General features: G+C 40.8%; 1 protein-coding gene across 26 annotated transcripts in view; it reads left to right on the plus strand.

The window, feature by feature from the left end:
• The first annotated feature begins 2422 nt into the window (after window positions 1-2422).
• The window catches only part of ICA1 (islet cell autoantigen 1), a 142112-nt gene continuing 128880 nt past the window's right edge, over window positions 2423-15654 (plus strand). For 4 of the 26 annotated variants that reach the window (XM_082693332.1, XM_082693351.1, XM_082693343.1 and 1 more), the window contains exon 1: window positions 2423-2584. In XM_082693332.1, coding sequence (XP_082549458.1) covers window positions 2428-2584 — 157 coding nt within the window. In that variant the 5' untranslated portion in view covers window positions 2423-2427. Of the gene's footprint in view, window positions 2585-2617; window positions 2938-14411; window positions 14503-15654 lie in introns of those variants that run through there. The other 22 variants (XM_082693356.1, XM_082693346.1, XM_082693340.1 and 19 more) reach the window with 10 other exon arrangements.

The following is a 15654-nucleotide window of genomic DNA, read 5'->3' on the forward strand; positions in this document are numbered from 1 at the left end:
TCTCTGGGAGCCCAAGGAATTTCAGTGCCATGTTGACCAGATAGGGATTGTATTACATATCTTCACTTTTAAACATTGTCTTCAAAGTCACTTTCAGCGTACATGATAGATTGTTTGACTTGTGGCTCAAGTTTTCACCTTGGCCTTTAGAAAAGTAAAAGGAAACCTGGGTAATTAATGACATAAATCAGTTTTCTTGCTCACTTCCCCTAGTGCTTGTGTTCTAATTATCTGCATTTTGTGGAGATATTGTGAACACACCATCGAACTGCCATTCTACTGGCTCTCTTGTAACGAATTTAAGTATCTTCCACAAAGCCAGCCTTTGACAAATAGGGTTCTTAGCACATTTTCATGTAACTAGTAAATCACTACTGGTGGAAAGGAGAACATTACAGAGTCAGGAAATTTTGTGATCTATTTTTCTGAGTTTCAAACAACTGATTGATACATTCGCCCAGCATTCATGGAGGACCACTATGTTAGAAATAGCACTTCATTCTGTTAAAAAATAATTTTGCTTTTCAAATCCTAATAATATTTTTTTACACATTAATGGTTCTTGGAATCAAGTATTTTAAAACAAAATATTTTAATTGTCTTCCTTTTGCAAAGAAGTCTTTGTTGATCATTTTAAAGCATTTTGTATTTTCCTTTTTTCCTTCTTACAAAGAGCAAAAGTAATTTGGCTTCTGTTAACAGGTCACCTTGAATGCTTCTTATAAATGCCAAATATATAGGAGCAATGTTTTTCTCTTCCAAACTTTGTCTTGGATCTCAGCTTTTCAACAGATTTCTATTTTGTAGACCATATTATTTCATTATATGTTTATTTGTAAACATTTATTAAGGACTTGATGTTTGCTCAGCTTTATATTTTGTGCCATACTAAGATAGGCTCAAATCCATCTATGACAAACAAAATCCCCAAAGAATATACCCCGAAAATTATGTCAACTTTTAAGGTTACATAAATTTCTGTAGCTGTACCATCTACAAACTTTCTATTAAAATGTCAGTAATGAGGCACCTGGGTGCCTCAGTTGGATAAGTGTCTGCCCTCAGCTCAGGTCATGATCCCGGGGTCCTGGGATCGAGTCCCACACCGGGCTGCGGGCTCCATGGGGAGTCTGCTTCTCCCTCTGACCTCCCCTCTCATGCTCTCTTGCGCTCTCTCTCAAATACATAAATAAATAAAATGTCAGTAACACCTATATTTTTTTCTATCCATCTTGAGATTAAGCTAAACCTCTCGTTATTCAGAAAACCCTGGAATCAAGCCCTGATCATATCCTATGAGCTAAATGCCTTAGAGGCACTCTGGGCAGTGTCTTCATCTGTAAAATAGGGATAAGAACTTTACCTACAGCACTGGGTTACAGTTCGAATTAAATGTAAAGTATACAGCATACGCCTGGCACATAGCAAGCATCCCATTCATGTTAGCTGTGGATTTCAGATTTGTTTGCATCATTGCTCAATACCCATCTTTCATTCCACCCTTAAATTGTTTCAACCAGTGACTGATCTATGAACTTATTTCTAAACATATAACATTATCAGGGATTGAGTCAGCACACTGGAATTGCTTTTTAGCATAGATAATTTTAGGAAGCACCTGTTCCAACACCTTTTCTTTGTGTGATCACCATAAGGTGCTCTAAAAGCAAGAGTCTGGGGGCACCTGGGTGGCTCAGTGGGTTAAAACCTCTGCCTACGGGTCAGGTCATGATCCTAGGGTCCTAGGATCAACCCCGCAATGGGCTCTCTGCTCAGCGGGAAGCCTGTTTCCTCCGCTTTCTCTGCCTGCTTGTGATCTCTGTCAAATAAATAAATTCTTTAAAAAAAATAATAAGGGGCGCCTGGGTGGCTCAGTGGGTTAAGCCGCTGCCTTCGGCTCAGGTCATGATCTCAGGATCCTGGGATCGAGTCCCACATCGCGCTCTCTGCTCAGCAGGGGGCCTGCTTCCTTTCCTCTCTCCTACTGTGATCTCTCTCTGTCAAATAAATAAATAAAATCTTAAAAAAATAAAATAAAATAAAAATAATAAAAATAATAAAAGCACGATTCTGTGTTTTTTTTTCTTGATGGTAAGATAAAATTACTATATGCGTCAATAATTTGAGTGTAAAAGATATATGACTGGGAATAAAAATATATATATACTACACCTACACAGTTTTTTGTTTGTTTGTTTGTTTTGTTTTGTTTTTTTCCCCACACGGCCTTTTTCCGTTAAGCCCAAAGTTGATTTCCAGACACAGGCCTCTGTAACTTTTAGCACTGAAGTCATGAAGTCTCCTGTCTCCTAAAGCCTCAGAAATCTCACGTGGAAGCAAGGAGCGCACGACGCACAGCACGGAGGGAACCCTTGAGCGCTCGCTCCGGCTCCCACCTGTCGGCCAGGTCATTGTGACGTAAACGTTATGGACACGTGGAACACCTGCGGGAGAGCAGGGGCGGGGTCACCCCGGGCGGCAGACCGAAGCGGGAGATACCCCAGGAGATGGGGGTCGAGGAAAGTCCCCAGGGAGGAGAGAGAGGGAGGCTCACTCCCCCCATCCCGGACCCGCCCCCCAAAAGGTGAGGCCTTCGCTCCCTCGCTCCTCCGGGTGCCCGGGTCCTGCTGGGAGGGGTCGCCCCGCCGGGCGTCTCCTGAGGAGAGAGGAAGGGAGGGGAGGCGGCGGCGCCCCGGCCGCGGGCGTTTGCGGCGCGGAGAGGCCGCCCGCTCCCCCCCGGCCGCTGCGCTGCGTTGCGGCGCGCACGGGCTCCGCCGGCTGCTATTCCGGCTGGCGGCGACCGCCGCAGGAAGGGCCGGTTCCTGAGCTCCCCCCGCCCCCTTCCCTCGCCTTCTGCTGACGCTGACGTCGGATGAGGGAGCTGGAGGGACGCTTCGACCGCTGCCAGGAGGCTCCGGTGAGGGCCGGGGCTCCGAGGTACCTGCCCTCCGGGGTCGGGGCGGGGGCGCGCCGGGCGGGCTGCAGGCTGCAGCGGGAGACGCCCGGCAGCCGCGGCGGTCGGGGCGCCAGCCTGGGGCCGCCAACTGTGCCCTCCGCGGGCGGCGGGTGACAGGCGGGTCGCTTTCTCCGGTCCCTGGTTCCCGAGTGGGAACCGCCACGGCCCCTTCCCCTCCCCCGCCTCCTCCCTCGGGCCTGGGCAGGTCTGGAGGATGCGCGCGCCCTGGGAGCGTGCGTCAGCCCCGGGGGAGCCGGAGAGAAGCGTTCCGGGCGCCGGCCGCATCTCTCGCCCTGGCGCCCGCGGCACCTCCACCCACGACAGCCCACTCCACCCACGCCGCGCCTCGCCTTCTCTGTTTTTCCGGCCCCGGGACCCCGAGGTCCCTTCTGGGCGGGGACTGACTTGTTGACAAGTTCACCTGCCGCGGCGCCTGGTGTCTTTGCCTTTTCTCTTCGCCCCATTGCCCATCTTTGGCGGAGGTGACAGGGTGTCTCTTTATAACCACTAGTGCCAGGAGGCCTGCGCTTGGTCTCCCGCAGGCGAGGTGCTCACCAGCCCTGGACCCGACTGGAGCAGGAGTCCCTAAGCGGGTCAGGTCCCTGCAAACCCTGACTCGTTTCCTTAGGGTGCTGCTGACTCCGCCTTTCCTGCCCTCGGACTATTGCAGCTCCTGCTTCCTTTAGAAACGAACATATCCTGTTATTATGTCTGCCTTTGCCCAGAGGCCCCCTCCACTTCCACACTTTCCCACTGTTTTTTCTTTTTTACTTGCAGTGTCCCCAAGGCCCCTCATCTTCTCTTTGGGTGTCTTAAAAGTACTGTTCCCTTTTGCTGGGAGAACGTATTAACTGCCTGGTTGGGGAGATGTACAATTTAGAAAAAGAATCCGGTTCTCTTCTGTTAAGATAGCATTAAAAAAAAAAAAAAAAATAGCACGAAAAAAGGTGCTGGGTAGCAGCCTTAGAGACTGAGATCTGGTAACTTCATGAAAATTATTAGGGCCTGGAAAATATATCACTAGCTGGCTTGAGAATGATACTGAATGTAGGAAGAAAGGCACATAAGGCGCTGGCCATCAGGGGCCTATAAATTATGACTCATTGCAAACATGTTCATGTGCAAACATTTCAGTAAAGTCTCTCCAGAAAAATCTCGAATTGGTTTCTCTGGGCCTTTAGTTTAGATTTTCTGAGATCTGTTCCTGGGGGTTAAGGAGTGAAACAGGAAATGCTTATTAGTTTGAGAACAGTGTTCCAGACTCTGTTTCTTACCGTCTATTTAAATCACATATACAGTCTAAAAATACTTTTAAGTGGGCTTTCAAACCAGTTTCTTTTTAGGTTTCATTCTTTATTCTTGAAATATCCTGTGTAGAGAATACCATAGGGGCAAAATCAGTTTCTAATTCTTAATAGTTCAAATATCACTGTTTGGTTTTAACTGCTATGTATATATCTAGTTACTGGAGATGTGGCTTTCTAATTGTACCATTTTGTGTAATATAGGTAGACAATTCTATTGTTAAAGATGAGTATCTAGAAAACAACCGGTTAAAAAACTGACTGTGGATACTCCATCCATGGGTCATTAAATGGTAAAGGCACTAGATGGTAAATGCCTAGACGGTTTATTTCATAGCTCTCTTTCCTCCATTTGGTACACTTAGGTATCTGGTTGATTTCTGTGAGCATCTTTACTACCATGCATTTCCCTCCATGTCAACCTTGTGACAGATACAGAAAATTTTGTTGGGCAAAAGAAAATCTTCAAAACTGCCACACTTTCAATGTAATTGACTAAACAATACTTTTTTTTTTTTTTTTTAATCAGGTGCAGGCAATTTTATTAGAGGCAGGGAAGTGTGGTAACTGAAATCACATGGTAGGGTCAACCTGAGGTGGTGTAAAATTTAGAATTACAGAAACCTCATATAAGAGAAGGTGGAAAAGTTGATAGACCACAAGGATCAGAAAGAACTTTTCCTTTTTAGTGGTTGAGTTCAATGGCTAAAAGCCTGAGGGTGGGTGGCAACATTTAGAATCAGTGCCCTGGTCACAGATGTCCTTTTTATTCCATTTGTATTATCAGATTAATGGGAACCATAGACAAAGATGCTATCTGTATGTTTTTGTTCATGAGGCATTACAGATTACTAATTAACCTTATCCCCATCCTCACCTCCATCTAGAATCTGCCTTAGCAAACCCTTGAACTCAAAGACTGATACAGGAGAAAATATTTTTTCCCTAAGTTATCACATTTTGTGCCAAAATTGCACCTAGCATTGCGGAGGATGTATAGAGGGCACATATATAGGCTTTGGATCCCAAAAGAACAGGATTGGAACCCTAGCTGCAACACTTAGCTAGCCATGTGACTTTGAACAAGTAATTTATGCTCTCTGTGTCATCCTTTTTTTAATCTATAGAGAAGAATATCTACCTTGTCGGGTTGTAGTCGGCATTAGAAAAAAATATATTTTAATGCTTTGTGCAGTAAATGGAACTCAAGTAATAGCAGTAAGTTTTTCTTTTACATGCTAAACATATGTGCTGTCTGTATCTGAAAAGGATGCTACTGCTGAAAAAAATAGGGTATGTGTTCCAATTAGGTTTGGAGTAGTTCAAGTGTTTTGTAGCAATACTAAGATCTTGGGCTTTCTGGAATACTCCCTGAGTCTGGGATATTCAATCTGTGGTCCAGGAGAGAAGCAAAGCTTATTTGTTCCAGTGGGGTAGATCTTCCAAGCCCCTGCCACTCAGAGGTGATCCATAGACCAGCAACATTGTCTTCCCCTGGGAGCTTGTTAGACATGCAATATTTCAACCTCCCCTCACCTGCCCACCCCTCCAGACCCACTGAATTCAAATCTGCATTTCAACAAGATCTGCAGGCGAGTTATATGTATATTAAAGCTTGAGAAGCATTGTCCTAACCTGGCATTTATCAAAGTTCTGTGTGTAGTAGAATCATTTGGGAACTTTAAATGTGGACTTCCAGCCTGGCTTCTCTCATCTGCTCTTAACACCTCAGGTGGCTCTGATGCCACCAGTCTGAGACACACAGCACTAAACTCTATCCAGGATAGTGCTCTGAGGTGGGACTCTGCCCACTTCTTTAACAAAGCATTTTGGTAAACATGATTTTTTTTTTTTTTAATAATCAACCCCCTTTGAAGTAAGTAGGTATTATAATCCCTGCTTCTAAGAAAATTAAGAATACAGGCATAATTTACTCTAGATAATACATATGGTAGAACTGTCTTGTACCTGTATAAATGCTAGTAAACCAGAATTTCACTCCTCCAGCATCTAAATAATTGTACTCTGTGTGTGTGTGTGTGTGTGTGTGTGTGTGTGTAAGCAATTTCAAATACTAGTCAATCTCTCCAGGACAGGGATGACTACACATAATAGGGGATTTCATAATGCTTTTAAAACAAAACCTTTCTTATCTATGACTGCAGGCCAGTTACTTTGGGTAACTGATTTTGAGCTTGATCCATAACATGAGGATGATGTCAACTTGGCAGTATTCTCAGGATAAGCATAATGTGCACAAAGCATACATCTCAGCATCTGAGAAGTGGTAGTTCCTCAACTAATAGCAACTACTTGTCCCAGTATAAACCTGTGAGATAATGAGTTCATTAAAACCTGAGAAAATAGCATGGCTCCTGATGAGAAATCTTTCCTACTAAGTCAGATGACATCATTCACTAGGCTTTTGGTCCAAGCAGAGAAGTGGGGTCATTGCACAGTACTCAGCAAGCATTTGTTGTGTGTTTGCTGTGTGTTATATACTGTGCTAATGCTAGGAATTCCAAGACAAGACCCACACCCTGCCCTGCTGTGGAGGAATCTGCATCCTAGTAAGGGAGACAAAAGAGGTTGCTGACAATTACATTTCAGTGAAAGCAAGGAGGGGATGAAACCCAGGACCAAGGCACTGCACACAGATGATGGAAAGAGTGCAAACAGAAAACCTGAGAAGATTCTTGAAGGAGGTGACCCCTGAGAGAAGCCTTTAAAGACCCTGAAACAAATAATACATTATTATTTAATTTTAAAAAATTAATTTTAAAAAATTAATTAATTTAATTTTCAAAAAGACTAATAGGAATTTGGCAGGTGAAAAAAGGTTAAGAGTACAGAGAGAGTGTTCCCAACACAGTATCTGGGTTATGAAGAAAATACTGGCAAACAGTCTTCATGTCTGGAGCCCAACACACATGCATGTCCTTATTAGCTGAGTAACCTAGGGCAAGTTTGATCATCTTTGAGTTGAGAGAATTAAATGTACTCATTAGGGCAAGCACAAGGCTGGTTTCAGTTATGTGCTGGATAGTTGTGGAGATGGTGGAGGTATTAGAACACAGAAGACTGATGTAAAAAGTGATTAGAATTAGAGAAAATTAAAGAGGTCAGTTTTAGAATACATTTAACAGAAAATATGTAGAATTAGAAGAGGATGCCTGAGAAAGGGTAACTGAATGGAGTTCAGTACTGTGGGGTGGGAAGCACGAGGTACACGTGTTCTGGAATGGATCACTGAACACATAGGTTATGGTATATTGTTAACCCTGAGAGTCCAGATTTGGGAATGGAAAGGTCCTGTCATTCTGATGGTGAGAGTATTTTTACAAGGAGAGATTTACAGAGCGTTGCAGCTATTTCCCCAAGAGCACACATTAAAATCCATTCCATTACTCGCCATCATCACGATCTCTCACATGCAATTCTCTGTTCCCAGAATAGGGCATGGACACCAATGTCAGAAACCTAATGGTACTAGGGAGAAATCTAGCCTTCTCTGCCTATTTCTGGAGAAGTACATCCTAAGCCAGAGACCAAGGAGATAATTGTAATAAATGGTGCTCCCTCTCCTTATAGCTGGGAACCCTGATAGCTACCAGAATTCCATTGTCATCAAAGCTTTGTTGTGCACAAGAACCATGTTGGTAATGGATTTAGGATTAGTCCTAAATTGCCACAGCATCTGAGCCTGGGACTAGGAGAGACTGTTTTTTAGAAACAGTTTATAGAAACGGAGCTCATTATCCAATCTCTTTCATTCAGGAGTAGAGTGGAGTGGTTAAAAACAAGAGTTCAGGAGACAAAAGCAGACCTAAAATTACCAGATGTTGACTTTGAGCAAATCATTTAACCTTTCTAACCCTTTTTTCTCGCTTCCAAAATGGGGTGGTAGCCCTTTTGCGGTGGTTGTGTCTGCACATGAGGTAATGGACACATGCTTCACACCTGTAAAGTGCTCAGTGAATGGTAGCGCATCATTACTGCCTTTTGTCCAGAACATATTTACTAAAGGCCTACTGTGTTTCAGGTACTGTGCTTGGTTGGCATAAGGAGCCAAAGATGAACCAGTTAGGGTCCCTGCCCTCAAGGGACTTGCAGCGTAGTGCAGCGTAGTGCAGGAGATACAGATGTAATTAGCTCAATGCAGGAAAGCAATGGGAGTAGTTGAGAACAGGAGTGGGAGGTCCCTGGGTGTGGAAGGGTAGGTGTTCTGTTAGGAAAGTCCTCACTGAGGTGGTAACATTGAAGAAAGACTTGAAGTAAGCTGTAAGTTGGCCGATTAGACAAAGGAGGGGAGGGCATTTGAAGGGAAGGAAACTTTGCAGAGCCTTGGCATAGTATATTCAGGAAAGCCCTAACATTCTGAAATGCCCAGAAGGAATAGTTCTGTGTGCAGTATTGTAAAAGTTTGAATTTTGCATTTGGGTTTTTTGCTAAGAAGTTTGGAACTTCTCTAGTGGGGAGAATGCAAATAAAACATTTGGAGTGGGAGGGCAGCATGATTAGATCTGCCTATTGTAGTAATAGTTCAGACCATGATATGAAAGATTGGAGTGGGCAGATCTAGGCATAGTGTTGTCTCTGAAGGCCTGGACTAAGTCCTGGCTGTCAACATAGAAAAGAGAAGATGTATTTAATAGCTCTTTCGGAGGTAGAATGGAAAGAACTTGGAGACAGAACTTGGAGACTGGCTGTAAAAAGATGAGAGAGAAGTCAAATTTCCAGTTAGGACCATTCAGTGGATTTTGTGCTGGTGACTAACATAGGAGCCACAGAGGGGGAAAATGATTTGGGGATGCAGATGGAAAGAGATAGGTTCCATTCTAGAGGTGCTGAATCTGAAATGTCTGTGGGACATTCAGGTGAGGATTACAATAAAGAGATGGGAATTTAAACACTCCTCCAGAGCCCTGGATCTGTATTTCCAACTCCCTACTGCGATCTCCAGAGAGCTGTTTAATTCCGGGCCTCATTGGCACACAGCTGTTGGCTGAAGCAGCAGTTAAATCACCTAGAGAGGCAAGTGAAGTGCAATGAAGACAACCAAGGTCCGAACCTTGTAGATCACTGATATGTGAGATGTAGGCACAGAGAAAGAGGAGCTAACAACGAAATGAGAAAAGTTTCAAAAGTGCAGAGTGTTGGCTGAGGAGTTAAGGAAGGGGAGCTTAGTCGAAGGTCAACCAAGGTGGGGACTTCAGTAGGTTTTCACCTTTCTCTGGCATGGTGGAGAAGAGAACCAGACTGTATGGGCTTAGAAGAACTCAGTGAAGAGAAGAAATAGTTGGTAACTATAGGGAAGAAAGAGGTGGAAGAACATGGGCTGAGGCCAGAGAGGGAGGTTGATTAACTTGAAGAGCAAATCATTGGGCAGGGACAGCAGAGACTGCTGGTTGTTGACTATTGCTGAAATGTCTCTGTTTGGCCTCTCTAGCATGGCATATCAGGACTCTCAGAGGGAGTATTCCTGAAGTGCTCCAGCAAGCACTGTAAAGGCTGTAGAGTGAAGCTGTCATACAAACTCTTTAGCTTCCATATTGTTTTCTGGAACACTCTTGTCAACAGTGCTAGCTGATTCTGTCTTTAGTCATCCCAGCAGGATGAGAAGGGGGAAAGGGATGAGACCTGTCCCTTCCAGACAAAAAGAAAGGAACAACAGTTTTTATAGTCATGGTGCTGGATAGTTCCAAAGAAGTCAGCAAAGGTACATGAAGAGTGGAAGCTCTGAGAGAAGGTGCCTAGCACAATGCCAGGAGCCATGATTCCCTGCAGTGAATGAGGAGGAAGACTGGTCATCATCCTGGGGAGTTTGCTTCCACCTACTGCTCCCTGAAGGCCAGGATTAGTGTCTTTGTATCTAATGCTCTCTCTTCAGTGTTGCCATAGGCAGCATGGGCATCATTGTGAAGTAGGTAAACTTTGCATTGGTGCCAAACCACTCCCTCCTTTCTGCTTCCTGCTTTTTTTCTTCCTTGCACTCCTGACTTGGACCTGCACCCTGTTGGATTACTTCCTGGTTATTCTACCTGCCATGCCAGGTATATGCCCATGGCACTGTCTTTTCTGATCCCCATCAAAACAACAACAACAACAACAACAAAAACCAGTCTTGTGCCTTATTTACTCTTGGTGTTCCTGTTATTTAATCCTATAAGCTTCTTCCCTAAGAGAGTGAAGAGGGTCTGGGAAATAGGTCTTTTACTAGGTCTCAAATAACACCAACTAGATGACCTGGTGTAGGCGAGGGTGGCTGTGTTAGTTGGGGTACATGAAAATATCGAATTTTCTTTCTGTCTGCTTCCCTTTGCTGCTTGACTTTTAAGTTCTCCTTCCCCTGCCAGGCTGTCTTCATTCCTTGCTAAACCAGCCCAACTGAAACATGAGTTAGTTGCTACAACTTCACCAAGGAAAGTTCTTGACTACATGCCTTTTCCAGAGAAAGGAGTTGTGGTGGTTTGTTTACAGGACCTGTGCAGAATGTAGATATTTTATAAACTACCTATTGGTATGTTTGTATTTCAGTAATTTAAGACTGATGAAAAAGACTGACTCTGTGCCTTGGGACATTTTCTTCAGTCCTGGATCTCAGTTCTTTCCCTGTGGAAAGAGGAGATTGGACTAAATGATCTATAAATTCTCTCCTGGCTCTGAATGATCCCGTGGAGGCATAAGAAATTACTTGATCATCTCTATAATGTGTTTCAACTTACAAATTTAATGTTAAAGAAAGAATCTTGTAAAGATTAGTGTCTCCCTAATTATTCTGATTGTTGACATTGTGCTTATGTGTAATTTCATACGTTCATGCACTTCCATTGTACCTGTAATACTATTAACCATTCATGTGTTTGTGTGTGAAATACATATAATTCATACACAAATAGATACAATTATATGTAATTATATATAATGTATTTCATTTGTAAATATGTATATATACTTTGTGTGTATGTATGTATGTGTCTGTGTGTGTATATATATATGTAAAAAGAGACACATAGTCTTTAACTTTTGGTGGGCTTTTTTTTTTGATGGTCTTATAATAGTTTATTAACTTCTTATTTCCATGAATCTTATTTGAAGCTACTGGTGCATTTTGCACATAGATTTGGACCTTTTTAAAGCAGTTTATAATGAAAATGTGGATTTAATCATTATGTAGGTCATTTAAAAAAACTATAAACGTGTGTTGTGTATATATCTTTACACACATATACAGTCTTTGTATATATACATATAGATGTATGTATATGGAATTTTATTTTTGTAATGACATTTCTGATAGAATAATTATCAGAGATTCTAGGGAGAACTATTTAATGGTATTTAATCTGTGCAGAATATTGGTAACCTGAGTTATAAAATTAATTTCTAGCTCTTTGCTGATTTGCCTAATGCCTTAGACCAACACTGTCTGTGAAAATAATGGCAGACACATATGTAATTTAAAGAATATTAGTAGGCACATTTAAAAACCTAAAGGGAATAAGTAACATTAGATAATATATTTTATTTAACCCAATACGTCCAAAATATTATTTTAATTTAAAACACAAAAACAAATATATAAATATAAAATTGAATGTATAAATATGTGTTTATATATAATATAGTGATATATCAAAAATAGGAATATAGGGGTGCCTGGGTGACTCAGTGGGTTTAAAAATAGGAATATAAACAAATATGTCGATATAAATACACTTTTTATAAATATAAAATATAAATATAAAATGTAGATATATCAATGAGATGTTTTACTTTTGGGGAGGGTATACAAAGTCTTCAAAATCCAGTATATGCTAAAAGCATATTTGAATTCAGACTAACCATATTTCAAGTGCTTAATAGCCAAAAATGGCTAGGGGCTATTTTAGTTGGACAACATGATGTAGATGATAAAGTTAACTTATTTCAGCTTTTTCTTCCATAAAAAATTTTAAGGTTAGTAAGAGCTTTCCAATTATAAAATGCAGTTTTGAAATATAATTTAAGGAAAACATTTATTCCTATCATTTAATAATATTCTGTGCTGGCAGTTGAGGAGTGTGTAGTATTTCTTTACAGGTGATTAGGACCGTTGTCTGGCTAGGGTATTCCTTCTTTATCTTTTGAAGTCAAGCTTTTAGAGAAAAAACCACCATAAGTACTTGAGATTAAAACCCATATACTAAATTCGAATTGACATTTGAAAATCATATAAACCAACCTAAATACAAGCAAAGGTGAATATAATTTATAAGCAAGGTTTGTTTTTTTTTTTTAAATCTTTTCTTTAGCAAAGACAACCTATTTAGTCTTTTACTATTCCCAGTCTTTTAAACCATTTTATGTTATTTGCTCTTGTGGATTTCTTTGAGGTGTTTTGTTTTCGAATACCAGTCTCTTTGTTATTGCTGCTAGGATTTTAGCACAAAATTCACCATCAATTGTCCTTTGCAAGCAGGGCTTTAAGAGAAAGAAAACTAAGGCCTAGTCCATGCCCCTTCTGAGCCATTTTAATTTTTTGTTCTTTATTTTATTTTTAGTTTGTTTTTGTGGGGACGTAATATTTTTAGCTAGTATTAATGGTGAAGATGATAACCTTTTAGAGAATACCTTGACTTTTTTTCCCCCATTGTTAGAATATGAAATGCTGTGTTGAATATTTTCCTTTGAGGAAATAGCTCTTGAGATAGAGGGAGAGGCCCAGGGGAGTACCAGGTTGCTAGTTGAATATTAGTGTTTCAATCCAGCTTTCCTTGTTGAGAACTTGATCTTTAATCTGCTCTTGGACAAGTAGTTCATTTTTAGAACCCCAGATTCCTCATCTTTAAAAAGGAAGATGGGTTCATTATGTCAAAGCTTTCTCTTAGATATAAATGTCTCTAAAATTAATAAAAATTGGCTTTACAGTTTTTGTGACCGAGGGCATCCTAGATGTCAGCCAGCCTGGTCTACTGTTTCACAGGCAAACAAAGTAAGGCCAAACAGGGAAGTGACAGGGAGGAGGCACAAGACAGTAACATAATCATGGGTTTGCTGGCTTTTATTTTATATTGGGATGTAAGTTATATTGATATTAAAAATACTTAGTTTATAGTGGTCCTCTTAGCGCAGTGGGCAGCGCGTCAGTCTCATAAAAATACTTAGTTTAGAAATGTGATTTTGATAGGTTTAGGGAAGCATTAACCTTAATGCCTATATGTAGTACCTGGGCTGTTCTGAAATCTAAACAAAATGATCATATAAAAATATCCTAAGATTCCAATTCATTAGCAGAAAATGCAGATTTTAAACAATGATTTGTGCATGTAGGGTTTAAACAAAAACTCATCTTTTAATTGCCTTGAGTAAAATTAAAATTCTGTTTTCCTCTTATAAGATATGCTGACTCACAAAATTGAGGGATATGATTGTGTTTTACTTGTGAAATTTATGAAATGTCAAAAATCATTTGGTTGCTTGCAGGAGAAACAAAACTCAGCTAGAAATAAAATCCATATAAAGTTACATGGAATGCTCGAGTAATCCTAACTTTTTCAAAATCTAAAAGAAAAGCTATTTGATATCTGAGAGATAGGGGAAACGCCCATAAACGCTAGTTAAAATCACATTACTTTTTAAATATTATTTTATTAAGTAAACTACACCCAGTGTGGGGCTCAGACTCACAACCCTGAGATCAAGAGTTGCATGTTTTACTGACCGAGCCAGTTAGGTGCCCCCAAATGATATTACTTTAACCAATATTTAGCTTTTGAAAGGATGGAAGATTATGTCAACTTCCCACCATCTGTAGGGATTTTTCAATTATGTAATTTGAAGAATTAAAAAATATATATATTTTAAAATTATGTATGTATAGTTTTAACACACACACAGTTAATTACATGTGGAGGAATTGTTTTTCACCATTTCTACTAAAATTATTTTAACATTTATTCTTAAAACACATTATACTTAAAACACATTTTTATTATTTCACAGGAAATCATAAAAATCATTATTGACATGAGAGAAAGTGACCAAAGACAAACCTATAGGGGAAAAAAAGATGAAAAATGATTTGGAGCAAAAGAAATATAAAACATTAAGTTATTTTTTAACGCAGGACCTAGAATCTCTGACAGATTTGTATTTTTTCTGCTCACTAGGCAAGCCATCAGGAGCCTGCATTGATGCCCTGGCTCTGAAGCTACTTGGCTCTGTTCTCTCTGACCTGTTAGTCACTTCCCTGGATCACAGGTCCCTGTGTTATTTAACTTATTTTATTTTTTATTTATTTATTTTTTTTTTTTTAAGATTTTATTTATTTATTTGACAGAGAGAGATCACAAGCAGGTAGAGAGGCAGACAGAGAGAGAGGAGGAAGCAGGCTCCCTGCTGAGCAGAGAGCCCGATGTGGGACTCGATCCCAGGACTCTGAGATCATGACCCGAGCCGAAGGCAGCGGCTTAACCCACTGAGCCACCCAGGCACCCTATTTTTTATTTATTTAATAATCTGTTTTAATTTTATTGAAGTGTAATTGTTGTAGTGTTATTATTTTCAGATGTGTAACATAGTGATCTGATAATTCTATATGTTTCGTAAGAAAGGGACTTTATTCAATTGTTTCTCAACTCCCTCTAGGCCCTAAATTTTGTGACTTACCCTAGTTCTAAGACTGCACCAGAGAAATAAACCCAAAGACAAAACAAGATATTGGACCCTGATAATATTTCTAGATGAAGCTAATCTCTGAAAAAGTGGGAAGATGGAACTGGCAGAAAATTATGTACTTCAGATTGTGTAGTTGGAAGCTAAATTCAGGAGAAATGCCACAGGCTTCCAACATTTGCTGTGGATAACCAAAGGTGAACTCTCTAGCAAAGAGAGGACATAGAAGGTGCTCAGTAAATGTGAAATAAATAGCATTAAGTGTCTACCCTCCAGTGGCTACAGAATATATCTAAATGCTGAAAGGGACAGAAGGTGGCTTCAGAGATTGGTCCTTATGTCTCTTCAGTCACATCTCCTCTTTTTTTAAGTTTTAGGAATGTACAACTGCTTATGGTTGGTGGCATGCACACTCCATGCAGTCCTGCTGTGCAAGAATGTGTTCATTGCTTTCAATCTGTCTGGAATAATTACCAGCATCCAGCTCACAGCCCCCTCTGCTGCCCCCACTTGTACCCTTCACCTGGCCAGCCTCTACTGATTCTTAGAAACTCACCCCAGAGACCACATAGGAAGGCAACTCTGTATCTTCCTCTCTCTTTTCCTCTAGCCCTGGGCTCCTTCTTGTGTCATGGCACTCATTCCACATCACAGAAAACACCTGCCATTCCCTGACTTCAGAGTTTCCTTTTTGGTTATACATAAATAGCCCCCAAATTTTGTAGCATGTAGTGATCT

Source organism: Mustela nivalis, assembly GCF_964662115.1.
Source record: "Mustela nivalis genome assembly, chromosome: 12".
Lineage (NCBI taxonomy): Eukaryota > Metazoa > Chordata > Mammalia > Carnivora > Mustelidae > Mustela > Mustela nivalis.